General features: G+C 43.2%; 1 protein-coding gene across 1 annotated transcript; it reads left to right on the top strand.

The window, feature by feature from the left end:
- Positions 1-241: 241 nt before the first annotated feature.
- Positions 242-12,678, top strand: LOC310784548 (digestive cysteine proteinase 1). Its single transcript, XM_083645536.1, has 11 exons — positions 242-379; positions 1,206-1,265; positions 1,368-1,460; positions 3,684-3,856; positions 6,317-6,578; positions 8,762-8,957; positions 9,388-9,581; positions 9,684-9,775; positions 10,184-10,345; positions 10,969-11,158; positions 12,143-12,678. Exons 1-11 carry the CDS (start codon positions 334-336, stop codon positions 12,328-12,330), a joined length of 1,656 nt encoding a protein of 551 aa, XP_083501662.1. The 5' UTR covers positions 242-333; the 3' UTR covers positions 12,331-12,678.
- The last annotated feature ends 7,403 nt before the right edge of the window (positions 12,679-20,081 follow it).

Below are 20,081 nucleotides of genomic sequence, written 5' to 3'. Positions count from 1 at the left end.
GTAGGGGGGCGTGCTCTGTAGGGGCGTGCTCTGTACTGGCCACGGCCGCAGCATGTCGCGTGGTTGGTGGTGGTTAATCATATGACACAAATCACATGATCTTAGTGTTCAACTAAACCCCGCCTCTTGTATGTGATAGGAGCAAAGCTGTTTACGCCACAAATTGATTGGCCGAGACGACAGCGCCAATAACCGGATGTTGCAATGTATTCGATTAGCTTGATTTGTGCTGAAACAACACTGGTTGGGTTGCGGACAGTCATGGTGGGTTTGATGGTGTGACTGTCTTTCTGTGGGTCGTGTATTTTGACAGCATAGTTCACAGTAGCAACGATGCGGTGCTGGTACATTGCAGCTGTTCTTCTGTGGACTGCAATAGGTAAGGGTTCATTTTGGGCCACACACTTGCAGTTATTTGTAATTGTAATGCAAGTAATGTTTCATGATGTCATCCATATTTTTCCCCTATAGGCCTAGCTAATGTTAACTAACTGTTAGCTAACTGATAACTAGCAGACAACTACAAGGCTATTGCCAAGAAAAATATGTCTGCTATTATTAGCTCTGATGTGTGGACAACCTCAACCCTAACCCTAACCCTTCAATATAACCATTCCTTGCTTTGGTACACAGCTCCTGGAATATGACTTTTGGCCTTTCATAAATTATTAGGATTCACTTCAATTTGGCATACAATGGTAGCACTTGTTTCAATAAAATGTCAATTTTCTCAGCTGCTTCACCTGTTAATGATATCCTCCACCGTGGTGGGTGGTAAAGAGCTTTGCGAGCCATAAAAGTTCATTTATTTAACTAATATAATGCAACTTACTGACCCACTTTCATGCCGAACTTACCAGTGATTTGTTAAATGTCTTAAAAATAATCTACCATCATGTCAGCGTGTGTAAAGATGAGAAAACAATAAATTGTGATTTTCTTTTAATGGGGTTTGGCGTGGCTTTGTGTTAACGGGATGACAGCACGTTATCAGAGCCAACTTGTTTCCATGGCAATCCATCAGTATCACCACTAGGAGTACAATTTTATGTGGCTAAAAATGTGGTTGCATTTTGCTTGTTTGCATTGAAAGGAAGGAAATAGAATGGGTTGCAGTCTTGTCACACACGATGTAACAAAGTTGCTTTTGTGATGATGCTGGCAACACTCTCAACCCACACTCTCCACTCTTTGTCTGACTTCAGCCACAGAGGGAAAAGCACTCCCCTCACTTCCAGACTTTGGGAAGGCCTATCACGTCAAAGGTAAACCAACCCTGTATATACTGTATGTAGGATTGCATGTTTTCTCCCATTTGTCCTCAGAATTGAGCCTCATTATAGGAGCATTTGACATTTCCATTGCAGGAGTGATCTCCCTGCCCTACGCTGAGATCAAGGAGCCATTTGAGGCCTGGTTAGACCTGGCAGGGAAGTCCAGCCGAATAGACTATTACCATGGTAAGAAACTTCTGATCTTCTCCTCTGAACCCGTCGGTCTGTGTTTGTCCCTGCTTCTTTCACAAGTTGATGAGTCATCTGAAAGTGAGAACCTGTTGTGTCAGACCAAATTGACTGGAGCATAACAGCACCACTCAGCACCTAAACAAAGAAGTGAAAATGAATCATTAAGCATTGTGGGGGGGACTTTATTCTATTGACTCATGTTACAAGCTCATGTGACTTGCTACTTGGGCCTTATGATTTTTCAGTCTGCATTTTTAAGCTCGTGTTGAATCCCAGACTTACTGATCAATCCTGATAGTAAATTGTCTGAACAATCCACAATTTATTAGAAGGATAAACCCCTTGAGATCTCATTTTCAAGGGGGTCCTTAGCACAAATATACAGAAAGAAAACCGGTAATACATAAAACAAGCAATACAAATACACTCACACATACACATAATAGGCTCCCCCAGGCCTAGCCACTCCCCAACCCCCTAGTCCCCCAAAGATAGTATAATACATACAGTGAAAATACATACTGTGCTGCAAATGTACACATAACCAGATAAAGCTGAATTTACATGCATGATGTATCATGAGCAAGTTATTTCAAAATCTCAAAAAAATTAGAAGCAAGAGCAGGTTGTTTGAAGATAAATGAGGAGAGATGCCTTAAAGGAATGAAAATATGTGATAGATCTAAGTCAGCTAGGCAAATTGTTCCAGTCAGATGGAGCTTTAAATTTAAACGCACGACGTCCAATCTCTTTGGAAATTCTCGGAACGAAGAAAAATGGATGCTCAAGCTTACTTGGCTAAAATCAATGTGGAATGCAAGTCAGTTTCCCAATCCTAACAATGTAAGTTGTGATTGGAAATGGATTATGAGTGAAGAAAGGCCTTAACGATGCCTGTGGGGAAATGGGGTTGCTGCAGCAGCAGAGACACACATATAGATAAGAGTCAAACAAATGCAGCCGGGGGACAAACAAAATACAAGCAAACACAACAGAAGAACACATTGAGAGTAAAATAACAGTGACATAATTGTTGGCGGATTTACAGTTTGGAAGCAGATGTGATCATGTGCAAGTGTGTTCACAGTATCGGTTATGAAGAAACGTATGTACAGAAACGTGTGGCGACATGCAAGTGTTCACTGTAATCATGTAAAAGGAGCCAGTACTCTGTAATAGTTGGGATTGGGATTGGGATTATTTCTGACATGGGGTTGTATATGAGGTGCTTCTACAGTAGACTGCGATCGGCGTGCTTCCAGATTGGAGAAACAAGAGAGTAGCCGTGGCACACAAGCACTGTATTGCTAAATATTTACATATTTAGCCACGTAAGTGTGTGCTATGTAAAAAGTTAAGTTAAGTTAAGTTATCCTTTATTTATGTAATACTGTTATTCACTATGGTCATGCCAATGACCAAAACTATGAAGATATAATAATACTAATAGTAATATAATAATCTTTCACTAGGGTTGGTACTATGAAGCACTTTGTGAATTGTATTCACTGAATACAATTGTATTGTATTTATCCTTTTATCTTTATTTATTCTTAGGGGTACAGTACAGTATATCTGTATTATATACTTTCTCTCCCCTTTGGTCTGGACCATGGTTTTGCTTTATGATTTGATACAATGATACATTGTAGCTCTTTCTTGCAATATAAATGTGCCAAGAGTGAAGGCAGTCACTCGCCACACTGCACTTTGCTACTATGCACTTTATATCTCTACTGTGCACTTTAGATCGTTGCTACTGTTGTCATTTGCACTTTAACTGTTGTGTTGCACTTTAAACTGCTGCTCTAGACTGTTTTTATAATGTTTTTATTGTCTGATTTGTTTTTATGTATGTACTTTGTACTATGCTTTTTGCAACCCAAATTGCCCTTTTGGGACACTTAATAAATCTTGAATCTTGAATTGTATGCTGTAGTAAAATTTTCAGCGCTTTACCTTGTGTCCAACCACCCTTTCGTTTGGCACTACATCCTGAACCGTAGAACTTCCATATTCCTACGCATGCAGCGCACGGTATTACGCTGCAACAGCGCTTTGACCCAAACAGTGGTCTGCGGCATACTACTACTTTGTCCAAACTGGAGCGCGCCGACCGCTACCTACCTACTGTAGGTACTGTAATACACTCACTATCGAAGTACCTCATTCAACCCAACATCAAATAATCCGAACAGTTACCTTGACCATCAACAGGCCAAGTATCGACGTACCAGTTGGTGACGGCGCAGCAATGGGGCGCCTCCTACAAAATCACTCCCGAAACCACAGAGGAAGAGCTGAATGTGATGAAGTGCTTCCAGGTCAACGGAACAAAGGATGAAGCGGTCACGCCGCAGGCATCGCTGCCCGATGTGCAGGGTTTCCAGGTGTGTGTATGTGTGTTTGTGTGCAGGGTTTCCAGGTGTGATTTGATTTCTTTTTATTCTTATGTCATGCACCCTAAGGTGCCCAACCCTCATAGGCTTACAAGACACCAACTTGAATTACCATTGCAGTGGGGTGTGTGTGTTTCAAGGTGCTGCGTGTAACATTACTGACAAGCTCCGCAGCCTCGACCGTCCTTTACACTGTTCTGCATTTAACATTGTGTGCCACCGGGTCGGATTTCTTCTGAATTGGTTCACAACCTACAGAGAGAATTGCTGAACATAAAAATCCTTGCTTACTTGCAGACTTGGTGGCGCACTCCTGGTCTGCTCAGCTTTGTCTGAGGGGAGCTCCACAGTTTCAAACTTTGAAAACCCCTCTCCCCAAGGGCTCAAGTCTAAAGCTTGATATATACTTCAGCATGATCCTCAATTTGGGACATAGTCCACCGCAGCTAGACAGTCATACTCGAACGTCAGCTCAGCACGTTGGCTGCAGTACATCAGGAGGTGCCAACCAGACACTCGGCAGGCTCCCCGGCCGCGGCGCTACCTGCGGCGAGGGCTTTCACGTCCAAGTATACAGTAAATGAAGCTAAAGTCCAGAGTTGAGACATTTGAATTCAGCTTTATGACACAAAACAAAAAGAAAGCGGCACTTCTTCCCGCTGCAAACGGAGCAAGTAGCAACATCGACTTTACAACAGGAAGCAATGGGGTTTATGGGAAATGTGATCTTACTTGAGCAACTTCAGCACTAGCAATACCACTGCTGTCAGACAGAGGCTACCAATAGTCTCCAAAATGGTCTCATTTCTTTATGGTAAGTGTACCATGGTATCCTAATAAATTATGATATAATGAGGTTTAAAAATGCTAACTTGGTGACATTTTCTTATGTCTACTCAGAAACGCACAACTTGTGTATGCGTAATATGCCAATATTTTATAATAATAATACATTTATTTTATATAGCGCTTCTCAAGAACTCAAAGTCGCTTTACAGAATACATGGGTCAAACATAAAACATAACAGAGACAGACATAAAACACAAACAACAAAAGGAAAGGAAGGGGGGGGGGGGGGCATAGCAACCAGAGAGCAGCGGCAGCCAAACGCGCCAGCGTTCACTCAACCGGAGCAGGGCCAACCTCCGAACATAAAACACAACAGAGACAGACATAAAACACGGACAAACAACAAAAAGAAAGGAAGGAGAGGGTAGGACTGTGCGTGCATGTCCATGTATGTGGGCCCAAGAGTCATTGGACTTATAGTTATAGTCATAAAGAGTTATATAGAGCAGGGTGGATGGAGTGGGCCTCAGGCTGCAGAGCAGGGTGGATGGAGTGGGCCCCAGGCCACAGCTAGCAGAGCAGGATGGTGAAAGCCCCAGGCCACAGCTAGCAGAGCAGGATGATGAAAGCCCCAGGCGACAGCTAGCAGAGCAGGATGGTGAAAGCCCCAGGCCACAGCTAGCAGAGCAGGATGGTGAAAGCCCGGGCCACAGCTAGCAGAGCAGGATGGTGAAAGCCCAGGCCACAGCTAGCAGAGCAGGATGGTGAAAGCCCAGGCCACAGCTAGCAGAGCAGGATGGTGAAAGCCCCAGGCCACAGCTAGCAGAGCAGGATGGTGGAAGCCCCAGGCCACAGCTAGCAGAGCAGGATGGTGAAAGCCCCAGGCGACAGCTAGCAGAGCAGGATGGTGAAAGCCCAGGCCACAGCTAGCAGAGCAGGATGGTGGAAGCCCCAGGCCACAGCTAGCAGAGCAGGATGGTGGAAGCCCAGGCCACAGCTAGCAGAGCTGGATGGTGGATGGTGGAGGCCCCAAGCCACAGCTAGCAGAGCAGGGTTGGTGGATGGTGAAAAGCCCCAGGCCACAGCTAGCAGAGCTGGATGGTGGATGGTGGAAGCCCCAGGCCACAGCTAGCAGAGCAGGATGGTGGAAGCCCAGGCCACAGCTAGCAGAGCTGGATGGTGGATGGTGAAAGCCCCAGGCAACAGCTAGCAGAGCTGGATGGTGGATGGTGAAAAGCCCTAGGCCACAGCTAGCAGAGCTGGATGGTAGATGGTAAAAGCCCAGGCCCAGGCTGAAGCTAGCAGATGATGGTCTGCAGCCTACTACAGGCTTAGGCTGGATCCAGTGCAGCAGAAAGAGTAGGCCGGGGTAGAGAGAATCTACCAAAATATCAAGGATTACAAACACCATCCATAGCTTTTGGTTGTTTGTCAGTTGCTGTTGCAATAAAAGTCAGGTAGTGCAACAAGTTAAAACTTGCAAAAATTAAAAACATAGAATAATGGTTTAAAAAGGTTGGAGAGTCAGGAGCCCAGAACACATGCTGTCTCACTCTCACCTTCCCTCCCTCGTCTTGTCTTGTCTTGATCTGTCAAAGATCAGTGTGTTCCACTGTTGGGGAAGCTTTCACCAAATAAATGAAACTCATTTCCCCCCTTAGTTCCTCAGAATGGAGTACTATGAAGGTTCCCTGTGCGAGGTTTGGCAGAATGTGAGCACCGTGGGGAAGAAGAAGAACACTTACACACTGTGGGTGACCCGGAAAGAGAGGGGTGCAGATGGCAAGGAAGAGCCTGCCACACCCCTCCATTATCAGATGATGGGCTACAACACGCTGCTGGGGTCCCACTATGACAAATACCTGGTGGACTACAGGGAGTTCAGCACTCACGTGGACCCTAAAGTCTTCTCACTGCCTGAAGGTGTGTGCCCCGCTGTACATGCAAGACCTCCCTTTGGAAAGGAGCAAATAAAATGTCACATTGCATAATACAGTGTCTGCACTATTACACAAAGGGAAAAAATCCAGGTGTTGAAGTAAGTGGTGCAGATTTTGCAGGTCGGACCTGTGTGCCCGTGTGTGTGTGTGTGTGTGTGTGTGTGTGTGTGTGTGTGTGTGTGTGTGTGTGTGTGTGTGTGTGTGTGTGTGTGTGTGTGTGTGTGTGTGTGTGTGTGTGTGTGTGTGTGTGCATGCGTGCGTCTCCACGTCTTTCACCGGCTTGGAGCCACTCTCACTTCCTTGTGGGAGGGGCTTAGGCTAAATCTCGTGCCCACATCCCATGCTCAAGCACACATAGTCACTTATAGAAGGGGCTGCACCGCTTAAATACAGCTCATTGTTACAGTAGAACCTCATCCAAACCAGGGATAGCGGAACGCATCTGAACTTGGGGGGGCCGGGGGGCGTGTCGGGGGGGGTTGCCCCCCCGAATCTCGGCAGCGCCGAAGAAAATTTAATGTTTTTTGGACTTTTATCCATATTTAGAAGAATATTTAATTTTAAATTAACATTAGGATTATACTGTTGTGATGTCATTATTCAGTATCGTCTCCTTTTCTAGTATTAGTATTAATATTAAATACTGAGTATCTCATGAAAAACTATTAATATTGCATCTTTTGTGTTTAGCTCCGTCTCACAGCAGGCCCGGCTCCAGAACCAAATTACAGAGGGGGCCTGCCCCTAGCTTGGGGGGGCCAAGGGGGGTCCGGGGGGATTCTCCCCCGGAAGAAGATTTTGTACATTTTAAAGTAAAATTCGTCAAACTGGTGCATTTGAGAGCAAAAGGAAGAGGCTAAATCTATGAGGAACTACACACATCTCTAATGTGTTGTGACTTTACAAATAGGCCTAAACAATTAATATTAAATGTATTTACACATTGTGCACAAATTGCATTCATTGTGACAAATTTACAATAGTTAATTAATATCCAGCCAGAATCATTGCAAATGGAGGTTCAAAGTAACAGTTAGCAATAGCATTCAGTTAATCAATGCCTAATGACAGCCAGATTCCGTTTTAAACTTTAAAACAGAAAAACGGAAAAACGTTTTTAGCACACACACAAAAAAAAAAAAAAATTGAATGGGGGGGCCAGTTTAGGGAATGGGGGGGCCCGGCCCGGTCAGGCCCCCCTCCAACGCCGGGCCTGTCTCACAGCATTGTAACATTGTAGTGCAGCAAGAAAGGAAAACTACTGTAAACATTTAAACCACATTTCTTGTTTAGAACCTATAGCTAGCAACATCGCCATCTCCTGAAAAACATTAATATTGCACCTTTCTTGTGGCTACATCACAGCATCTACTGAAAAACATTTATAGTGGATCTGACTTGTTTAGTTCACTTTAGATTCACATCACATCTGAAAAACAACCAGTCGAGTGTAATAAGTAAATTAGGTTTAATTGTAAAAAAAAAAAAAAAAAAAAAAAAAAATTGGGAACTGAAAAGTACCCGGGCCGCGGCCCGGGTGGCCCGGGCGGTTCCGCGATCCCTGATCCAAACCTCATATATGTCGATATGATATGAGACTAGATATTGTCTTGGATTTTGGATATCGTTATATGGCATACGTATTGTCTTTTCCTCGTTTTAAAGGCTCTATTACAGTAAAGTGATGTCATTTCCTGAACTTACCAGACTGTTTGAGCTGTTCTATTATTTGCCTTTACCCACTTAGTCATTATATCCACATCACTGATGATTATTGATCAAAAATCTCATTGTGTAAATATTTTGTGAAAGCACCAATAGTCATGCTAGTATTGTTGCAATTTCGATATCAACCAGGTACTGTATTTGGTCAAAGATATTGTGATATTTGATTTTGTCCACATTGCCCAGCCCTACATCTCACATGTTGCTTTGACTTACAATTGAACCCAACAACAATTAGCCCAGTTCGTAGAAAATACCGAGATATATAAGTGTATCACCATTTAGCCTAAAAAATAAAGAGATATGACCTATGGTCCATATAGCCCAGCCATGCTTACATGTAGCTAAATGGTCAAAGTTTCAATTTAATTCAAACAACCTCCATTTCTGCAGGGGTTCAGATGAGAAAAGGTTTATAACTGTATTCTCCTACATGTGTAGGGATGAGCTGTGGAGCATTTCCTGGTCCTGGAGTGGAGCACCACCTGCTGGCCAACCCAATGAAAGACCTCATCCACACTTCAGCATCAGGCCACGCACAACACATCTTCAGCCAGTTCAAGGAGAAGTTCCAGCGTCAGTATAGTGATGAGAGGGAGCACGAGAAGAGGGAGCATGCGTTTGTCCAGAATCTGCGGTGAGATGAGCGTGCAGGAGGGTCCTCCTTCACACAACCAGGTTGAACTATTTCAGATCAGCACGCTGGACAAAAGTGTCCTGAATGAATACAGCTGAAAGTGGTAGTCAGAGCAAATGAGTGTGGGGTAAAGCCATATAAACAGTAGTCTCAAGGCTAGACCCATTAGAGTTCTTACGCTGATACACTACATTACTGAATGCTGCAGATCTCTCACTGGGTCTGGGACACTGCTCGCTCCAAACTGATGTCGGAATCCTGGCCAGTGATTGGTTGCCCCGGAATCCCGGCTTTAAATTTTAAAAAGTATCAGTTTATCGGAAAAATACGAAACGATACCCATCCCTTGACAGTGTAGAAGTTTTGAATTGAGAAGGGTTTGCGTTTGACACAGCCCGGTGACTGACTGTGAGTTTTCCCCGTCTGCCAGGTATGTCCACTCTAAGAACAGGGCGGGTCTGTCCTTCACCCTGGCTCTGAACTCGCTGTCGGATCGCACCATGTCTGAGCTGGCCACCATGAGGGGAAGCAGGCGAGGCAAGACCCCAAACAGAGGGCTCCCGTTCCCCGCGCACCTTTACAGAGGGGTGCGGGTACCAGAGTCCATCGACTGGAGGCTTTACGGTACGTGTGCAGGATTTAAAGTGCTGACCAGGGGACAGATGCAGCTGTCTGGCAGGGCTCTTACATCACCATCTGTTGACTGTGTTTATCATTGCATTGCAGGTGCTGTGACCCCAGTGAAGGACCAGGCCATCTGTGGCTCCTGCTGGAGCTTTGCCACCACTGGAGCAGTAGAGGGCGCTCTCTTCCTGAAGGTGAAAAAGACTAGACTGTAGATAGCCCCACAGCCACCCATCCATATGCCCCATTCCAATGCTTTCAGCTGACATTGTTAACTTCCTTGTGTTCTTTGAAACCACAGATATTCAACAAAGTGCTTCATCTCTGTTGATACATGTTCATTTGCATTTCAGTTATCTAATATTGCCCTCTTTCTAAATATTTAAGAAAGGCTCAAATGACATTTGATTGATCCTCGGGGTCGGGGGGGATTATCCCGTGCTCACCTCTGGGTGCGGCGGTGCGCTGCGCTGCTCAAAATCTCGGTGAACTGCTGAAATCTCGGCTGCAAATGAATGGACACACATGCCTCTTATAGCACCACTTAAAAAACATGTGTGGGAAATAACTTGTGTGATCATGGTTTGGGCTTCCTCTTGCAGACTGGCTCCTTGCAGGTCCTGTCTCAGCAGATGCTGGTGGACTGTTCCTGGGGTTTCGGCAACAACGCCTGTGACGGGGGAGAGGAGTGGAGAGCCTACGAGTGGATCATGAAACATGGAGGCATCGCCACAACCGAAACCTATGGAGCCTACATGGGAATGGTCAGATGATTCCACCAGTTGCACTAAAGTGATCTCTAAGCTTATGACATGATTGCCAGCACTGTTTTCAAATAAATTCTGGCGCTTTTTAAAGGATAGTAGGAAAGTCCTTGGTTGACAAATTGAAAATGCTTTTACAGACTGAGTTCTCTATATTTTAGAGATAGTGAATGCCAGTGATTAATTTTAACTGAGATCATTTGTCCTGTAGGGCAAGGTTCACAACCCCTGCAAATTCTCCTGCAAATGATTCCAACTGCCTCTGCCTAGTGTTGACTAGATAAACACATTGAGGTTTCTTTGACACATTTCCCCCCCTAGTACAATCCTTGCCTTCAAGTTTGCAGTCAACCTAAACAATGGCAGAATGTAGAGTGAAGACTCCAGTCAGTGTATCAAGCTTTCTTAAATACATTTTACTGAGATTTCCAGTTCTACTAGAGAATTGCAACAATAAAGGTTGTGTGTGTGTGTGTGTGTGTGTGTGTGTGTGTGTGTGTGTGTGTGTGTGTGTGTGTGTTCAAGATAATGTAATAATATACATTTTCTGTAGTCTTTTCACCTCTTACCTCTATGAATGCTGAGGTTCCATACTTTAACTTTGTATTTCCCTGTCCAAACAGAATGGACTGTGCCACGTGAACGCCTCCCTGCTCACCGCTCCCATCCAGAGCTACACTAATGTCACATCAGGCGACGCAGAGGCCCTCAAGATGGCGCTCTTTAAAAATGGACCGGTGGCAATCAGTATTGACGCTTCACATCGGTCATTTGTCTTCTACACCAATGGCGTCTACTATGAACCTGCTTGTGGTGAGTTTTGCCTGCACAGGCACACATGTTTAAAGAGTATAACTATACCCTAAAATCACTTTTTTTCAGCTGGAAACAATGTATATGGGAATAGTGTTGAAGATGGATTCAGGTCAAAATCTTGACATTATAGTGCAAAATATTTCAATTGTACATATTTTATTAGTTTTATGCATATGCATCGAGACTGCCCTCTACTGGGTGAAACCCGCTTTTTCAATAGAATTTTCCTAATGGCTGATCTTGGTCAAGGCGACATCAATAAGTCAAAAGTCATGACATCACCAACCCACCCCCTTCTATAAAAGGCTGGGCTCTTGAGTCAGCAGGCTCCCCTCCCCAGTTCAAGGGGGAAAGTGAACCGCTTGTGACTATCCCCACATTCAAAGCACTTCCTGCTCCAAGCTGGCATAACGTTGAACCACATTAAACCCCTCCCCAGGGTCTGTGTCGCACTCAAAACCAAACCGCTAACTGTGGCTAATGGGATGCTTGTGTTTACTTCGTCTCCCGGGTGCTACAAGTCTCCTGGCATTCAGAAACCTAACAAAATGACAGGGCTTCGAGAAAAGTCGGTGGACTAATCTTACCTAGTAAGTTATGAAAATATGTGTCTTGTCACCTACCAGGAAGGCCAGCTGTGCTAACGTTAGCGGTGATGCTATCTAGGCATGCCTTTGCTAAATTGCTTCATGGTAAAGTACAACTGATTGGATGAATAAAAAAAAACATATTTTCAGAACTTACCACTCAGTCAAACGTCCTCGCTGACTTTTTGACAAGCCACTGTGAGCCACAGGAGCCGCTGCAGGGCAAGACTCACGTATCCTCCGTGAGCAAACGGCCAGTGAGCTTGCCACTGACGGAATGACACCCCGCATGCGCCAGCATCGCCTTGATTACACCCCCTCCCTCCCCTCCCCGGGTTACAGTACGAGTTGCCTTTCTCACCCTGTAACACTGAATGGTCCTTGTGTTTTGCAGGTAATACCACTGATGCCTTGGACCATGCTGTGCTTGCAGTGGGCTATGGCACCCTGCTTGGGCAGCCGTACTGGTTGGTCAAGAACTCATGGTCCACCTACTGGGGCAATGACGGATACATCCTCATGTCTATGAAGGATAACAACTGTGGCGTCACCACTGATGCCACGTACGTTACATTGGCATAGATGTGTGTCCTCTGATTTTCAAGCTGCTCAGTTTCTGTTAACGCCACTATGAGAGTGCCTGAAGTTAATAACTGTTGGTGGATGTGTAGTGTGAGAGGTGTGGATATTGTTTTTAAGTTGAGCTATTGTGTTAAATTGTCAAATGAGTGAATGAGATCCTGCACAACTGATTAAGCAGGCTTTTCAAGCATGGATTTGGACACATGTATTACTGGTAGCACATAGGCATGGTGCCTTCATTTTCTTTGTACAAAGTATACCAGTATTTTGTGACGCACGTCCCCTCATTCTTGTTTTTAAACGTGATGCGTTCAAATGCACTGCGCTGGAATCGTTGCAATAAAGCTTGTGAGTTTTTTTTTATCAGATTTGTTTGGGTTCAGTGGCATCATGAAATCTGTCTCCCTACATCAGTAAAAATGTATACAATCAACTATTAATTACTCTGGCTTTAGATCAAATTAAAAAGTTCACATTATAGCATACAGTCCTGTAGAACACTCATATTAACGCTAGTCCCAGGTAGACCATTCATTCCGGGGACCCTTGTGTCTGTTCTCATCACCGGTAAGTTGGATAACGGACCAGAAAATATATAGAAAATATGAATATATATCAAGATTAGTTTTATGACCAGGGACAAGTGAGCCAGAATATACAAATAAAAATAGGATTTCAGGTCACAAGTGAAATCCCTTATTGATGAACAAGAGTTTAAACAAAGTGAAAATGTAAAGGGTCAAGGGGTAGGCTATAGTGAATGAAAATCCAATTGCTTTTAAATAATTCAGAATAAACATGCATGCCCACTGCTTGTCATCTATGTTGGGCTGTCGGAACTCTCAAACACCAAACTTGTATGAGACGACTTGGATGGAAAGATGACTCCAGTACTAGCTACTATCTATCTTATGAAAGTCTATTATAGGCTACCAGCAGAATTGTAGATATAGGCTAGTTTGAGATATGTAAAAAAAAATACATAGATTTGTACATACATTGTGTGTGTATGAGAGAGAGAGATGTATAACACCAAAACTCCAAACATCCTCCTTGCCTGCCCCTCCCTGCTGTGGGTGCTCGTGACGTCACTGATGCTTGGTCCTGAGTTTGGGTGACAGGAGAGAAAAGCTGCATCAAGCCGGCCAGAGTTAGCCAAGATAGGACGAGAAAGTATGGCACTGTTGCTTTCAAAATAAAAGCACATATGTGTCAATTCTGGGGAAATTATTAGGTTTTGGTATGCAGATTTAAAAAATCGTATGAAAATATGCTGATTGGACTACAACAATCTGGTTCAATATGGAGTGAGTCTACCTGTGAAATAAGCAATGTAGAGATATATGGTGCATTCTGGTATTTCTTGTTTGCAACATGCAGAGTCACTGGAGCTTCTATTCCATTTCATTCCAAATCGTACAATTATATTTATGTTTTGTTTATTTTGTTATATCCTATTATATCATGTTGCATAGCATATGGCATAGATAGGATATGGCTATGAGTAGCCTACATGCAGTGAAAAGGACATTTACGTGAAAGAAAACAATCGTATTATTTACTACCATTTCCATTTGACATTGTTCGCCTTGATATTTCGTATTGACTACCTACAAGTTCACCCATAAGCCTTTTATTTTGAAGGTTGTGTGGCCAGAAGTCCTGTTATTTTTATTCTAGCGATTTTGACAATGCGGTGAGTGAGGCTACAGGGAGAGCTGAGAGAGGAAGAGAGAGATGGCTGTAGGAACGGAGGAGTGGACCGGGTCAGGAGCGACTTGTTTAGGAAGAAATCTGAGGTGACCTTGAACATCTGGAGCTGTCACGGCGCGGGAGGTGGAGTCCACACCGGGGAAACATCACACCGCTCCCCGGGCCTGTCTGTCTCACATAACGGCAGAGGATTCTCATCGGGGCAAATTCACGCTATCTGCCCTTTCCCTCATTGACCCTAATACCGAACTGTACCCAACTCGCCTTTGGAATTTTTTTAGGACATTTTGACAAAGAAAACAGCTTGGATCCGTCACTGTTGTGAGTGAGTAGCCTAGGCTACGGCCCTATATTTGCACTCAAACAAAATAGCCTATGTCAGTTTCATGCCGATGTCATGCATGTAAGTTACGTTAGCCTAGGGTAGCTGATGCCTTTGTGTTTATTGTGCCACTGAAAGGACACGATCAGTGTCCGCATCCGTGACGCAACGTGCTGATGTCGACAAAGCCACACCCTCACATACACAGCCTGGCTACAAACACTGTTTATAGAGGGATGGTCCCTTTGGCCGACTGGTTAGCGTGCTCGACTTTAGTATGTGTGGGCACGCAGGTGGAAATCCTAAATGATCCGGGTTCGATTCCCCTCTACAGTAGCCTAAAATGCCTCATAGCCACCGCAGGGGGAGGTAGTGTCACTACTTCAACCCGGGTTATTACAAGAAGAGCACGCTGGCCCTTGGTCATTGGGATTGTCCCTTTTCCCCATAGAAGTGCCCACATTATTTCATATGAGGGGCGCATTGGTGCCGCTGTAGCCTCACAGGAAGAAGGTCCTGGGTTCGATTCCCGCCTGGGAGGCTGTGGCCTCACATGTCCTCCCACCACTGCCCAGCTGGGCTATCTCGTCAAAAGGGCCTTTCTGTGTGGAGTTTGCATGTTCTCCCCGTGCTCCCCTGGGTTTCCAGATAAGAACGCGCTGCTAAACACATGCAGGAAAAAATATCTTTCCTATGAAGGAACACAAATTAATCTGGATGGAGGGCCGTGGTCCAAAAATAAATGTTGATGTTATCTGAAATAACATTACATTAAAATGTAATTATATTTTATGGACAATTTACATTCTAAATCTAAAATATATTTTCAAAAACTACTTTTATCTGTTTAATTATTATTAATTGTATTAGTTACAGGACATAGTTGACACCTTTCTGACAGAAAGTGCATGCAACTCAGTGTGAGTAGCCCTAACCCTACCAAATAACCCATTCTCATTCAGATATCTTGATGATGTGAGGTTTTCCCTCACCAAAATGTAGCCTAACTTTGGAGTGCTACTAGCCCCCTTGCCAACAAACTAGGTTGGCACCAATTTATTCCTTGAGTCTTCTACAGTAGTTCCATGTTAACACATCACACTAGCATTTAAAAATGAGCCCGCCACAGCCTCTGAAAGACAGACGGGGATTTTTATTTTATTTTATTTTTTCAAATTGATGGTGGGCCAAACAAAGCATGGCTGACCAATTTGGTCAGCCACCCCTTTAACCCAAATACAGCGTTTATCTGCATGCATGAATGACCCTGCCCATTTACTAGTAGGGTCATCTGTGGCACTTCCGTGACCGTGGAGAGCGAAGGTCCGTTTCTCAATGGATTTGTCATCTAGGAGGGTTAATAAACAAATTTAGCCGGGGTGTATTTTTAAAAAAGGCGGGGAAAATATTTGAGAGACCAAAATCCAAAATGGCTGCTGTGGAAATGAACTTTTTAATGCTTTGACCTACAATGATGCACAATACATGGTTTCAGAGCTTATTCTGGTCAAGGAATACATATTTGGTGTTTATATAATGATTTGACCTATTTTTGACCTTCAAATCCAAGATGGCTGCCAATTTTGAGGCAGTTTTTTCAAAATCGTCATAGAGCCTTCATATTAGGCTTGAATGACAGGTCTTCTCATGATGAGTTGAATAATATACAGTATAAGTACACAGAAGTAATCTCTGAGGTCAATAAAGTCAATGTTTGTGTGTAAACAACAGTTGCTGATTTGCGGTTTCCCATTAAATAGGGTAGGCTACTGAGAATATGGGCCCCTATCGTTGCATCGGCGCAGTTTCTAGGCCGAGCGGCAGGCGCAGATCAAAGCAGTGGGCGTGGAAAGGCGCACTTGATATCGTCGTGCTGGCGCTAGATGCAGCCCAAAGCATTACAACCACGCCTTTTAGGCGTAAAATTATGCACCGTCATGCTCATTGGATAAGTGCAATAAACGAATCGCACGCTTGCCTTTTTAGCTCCAATTCCAGTGATCCCGCAAAACCAGACGAAAGCCAAACGCTCTGCCCCCCCCCCCCCCTCCCTTCATCCAGCCTGTCTGTCTGCATTATAGGCTATTATTCCATATTATTATGCTTCTCAAACCAATCTAACTGCAGTTTCAATACTGCAAGCATGTAAATACGCTACACTATAGCAAGATCAAAGTGAAAATAATGTTCTATGCATCAGCTAGAAAAATATAGCCTATTAGATTGGTGAAAGTTTGTCCAGAAAGATATCATTTTCTCTCGCCTGCTGCAGGAAGGATGATGCACATAAATATACCCTACATTATGTCAAGTCATTGCATAAATGTGTTTTTATTGTAAAACTAAATGTGAAATAGGGCCAAGTTATTGGAGGGACATCACAGTATAGCAGATGCCAAGCGCGTTCCGCTGTTACTTCTCTAAATCACGTTAACTCGACAAGGGGTATATATATGCCCAGGAGGACATATATGTTTCACATAGGGTGGTGTTTTCATTTCGATTTTTTATTTGGTCCAATATTGAAATGTTGACAATGGCAGGCTGTGTTACCATTACACATTAATTTAGAACTACCTTTTATATCTATTTTGGCTCATTTGGTGGCTATTTAGTAGCGAAATGAAGAAACACAATGCATGCTGGGAACTCAGAGAGAGAGAGAGAGAAGGGTGACAGAGAAGAAGCAGTGAAGGCAGAGAATAGGCCTGCTTTTCAAAAGCGCAAAGCGCTAAATGTAGGCCAGATCCCAAGATATCACTAGGCTGGTATTTAGCGCCGACACGCCCACTTTGGGACTGCGCCACGCCCATTCGGCCTAAAGCGCATTTGGCAGCCTAAAGCCTATTGCTATCTTGCCGAAACAGGCGCAAGGCACGTTTTTTTGCGGTTAAGGCCCGTAATAGCGCCGATGGCCTGTGGGAGAATAGAGCCCATGGTGTCCAGTTCATCCCATCACATTTTCATAATGAACCAAAAACAATTTTGCACTATAGCCTAACATAAAATAGTATTCTGTATGCAAAGCTAGCAAGGTTAGTTGCTTGAGCTGAATTTAAAGGTCAACTCAAAACAAACAATGAAATTAACTTTGAAATTAAAACTGAATCCTAGGCTACTAAATTTCATCAGCACACAGTAAAGGAAACTTGTCTTTGAACTCAGCTGACTGTCTAGTCCTAATCCCTGTTGTGCAATGTCCCTTTTCAGTGAAGTTTTAGTTTTTGTTAAGAGTATGGACTTTTAATTTTGACCTTGTTGGTAGGCAACGGCCCTTTTTCAGTCAAGCATTTTCAGATTAGCTCAGTCAATCTGTGAAGCAGTCAGTGTCAGCACTTGCGCGAGCTCGCTTTTTCTCTAACTAATGTTAACATTACACACTTTAAGACACTTTGTTTGAGGATATCAACGTTATTCACTAGTCTAAAGATAGTTCTACCATCAAGAACATATAAAACAAAAGCAAAAACAATTTTTATTTGCAGAAGTCATCATTGATATTTGGTGTTAGCTAACGTTAGGTAACGTTATTATTTTTAGCTAAAGTTAATGTTATCTGTCTCCACACTTCTGTCAACTGACATATGCATTTGCTTTTGAAAATAAACAGCGTATAACAGCAATATAATATAACAGTAATATAATAGCGAGTTATATAATAGTGCTTTAAGTGTCTTAAAGTGTGTAATGTTAACATTGGTTAGAGAAAAAGCGAGCTCGCGCAAGTGCTGACACTGACTGCTTCACAGACTGACTGAGCTAATCTGAAAATGCTTGACTGAAAAATGGCCGTTGCCTACCAACAAGGTCAAGATTAAAAGTCCATACTCTTAACAAAAACTAAAACTTCACTGAGAAGGGACATTGCACAACAGGGATTAGGACTAGACAGTCAGCTGAGTTCAAAGACAAGTTTCCTTTACTGTGTGCTGATGAAATTTAGTAGCCTAGGATTCAGTTTTAATTTCAAAGTTAATTTCATTGTTTGTTTTGAGTTGACCTTTAAATTCAGCTCAAGCAACTAACCTTGCTAGCTTTGCATACAGAATATTATTTTATGTTAGGCTATAGTGCAAAATTGTTTTTGGTTCATTATGAAAATGTGATGGGATGAACTGGACACCATATTCTCAGTAGCCTACCCTATTTAATGGGAAACCGCAAATCAGCAACTGTTGTTTACACACAAACATTGACTTTAATGACCTCAGAGATTACTTCTGTGTACTTATACTGTATATTATTCAACTCATCATGAGAAGACCTGTCATTCAAGCCTAATATGAAGGCTCTATGACGATTTTGAAAAAACTGCCTTTTAGAGCTCAAAATTGGCAGCCATCTTGGATTTGAAGGTAAAAAAATAAGTCAAATCATTATATAAACACCAAATATGTATTCCTTGACCAGAATAAGCTCTGAAACCATGTATTGTGCATCATTGTAGGTCAAAGCATTAAAAAGTTCATTTCCACGGCAGACATTTTGGATTTTGGTCTCTCAAATATTTTCCCCGCCTTTTTTAAAAATACACCCCGGCTAAATTTGTTTATTAACCCTCCTAGATGACAAATCCATTGAGAAACGGACCTTCGCTCTCCACGGTCACGGAAGTGCCACAGATGACCCTACTATACTGTCATCAGCCAGCCTCCATTTGTAGGACGAATGTCGTCAACTTTTCGCCAACAACTGAAGGATTTTAGTCTGAGGTCTGAGGAATGATGCCTACTAACCACCACCAGCTACACAGGCAGATAGGGCTGGGTATCGTTAAAAAAAAGAAGGAAAAAAAAAGAATATATATATATATATTATATATATATATATATATATATATATATATATATATATATATATATATTTTTTTTTTTTTTTTTTTTTTTTTGGCATCTCGGCACGCTGAACTGCCAACTCCATCACAATCCGTGCTCGACTTCACCACCACAGACTGTATGGTTTGTAGCTGCTGCGGTAGTGGGCCAATCACACGTTGCATTACATCGAAGAATGGTTGCTGTGATTGGCTGCAAGCAAAACCATACAACAAGTTTTTTTTCTAGATCTGTGTGCAAAAAAGATCAAATGCAGGTATCGTTTGACTGGAGATAGAAGTTTCGATACCTTTGGTTTCGATACCTAATGACACAACACACACACACACCTCCTCTCTGGGCCTATTTCTATTGGGTTCCCCTGGTAGTGTGTCTGTTTAACCTTGCTCCTCACACAGAGGTGAATTTCACATGAGAGGATTTGGCCATGTTCGCTACTGCACACACAGAGCCCCGCAAGGTGGCTAGCTATAACTGCTGCTATTAGTGAGAGAGGTGGAGAGACTGTCCTTCAACACGTAGCACAACCTGCGTTCAGAGAATTTCCCATACTTGGATAAATGAAGTGTTATATTATGTTATATTATTTGCCTTCTTATCTATTTCCCAACAGATGAGGAGTGCTGTGATTTATGCAGCTGGCAGCACAGTGCTGTTTTTTTATACAGGGGGAGTCTCACTGAGAGCAATGCTCTCTTTTTCAGGAGTGCCCTGTTCACATTCACGCACACATTCATACCTGGAAGCTGACCAGTACAACCACAGTCTGAGTTAAAGGCTGTAGGGAGAGAGAGACACGAGGAGATCAACAACACATCTCATCATTTTGAGTCACATTGACCCCCTCAAGCCATTTTGAGTTGAATATACTGTTGGAAAGA

Source organism: Poromitra crassiceps, assembly GCF_964638095.1.
Source record: "Poromitra crassiceps genome assembly, chromosome: 11".
Taxonomy (NCBI): Eukaryota; Metazoa; Chordata; class Actinopteri; order Beryciformes; family Melamphaidae; genus Poromitra; species Poromitra crassiceps.
Note: the sequence above shows the minus strand (reverse complement) of the source record. Positions and strands in the feature narration are given on the sequence as shown.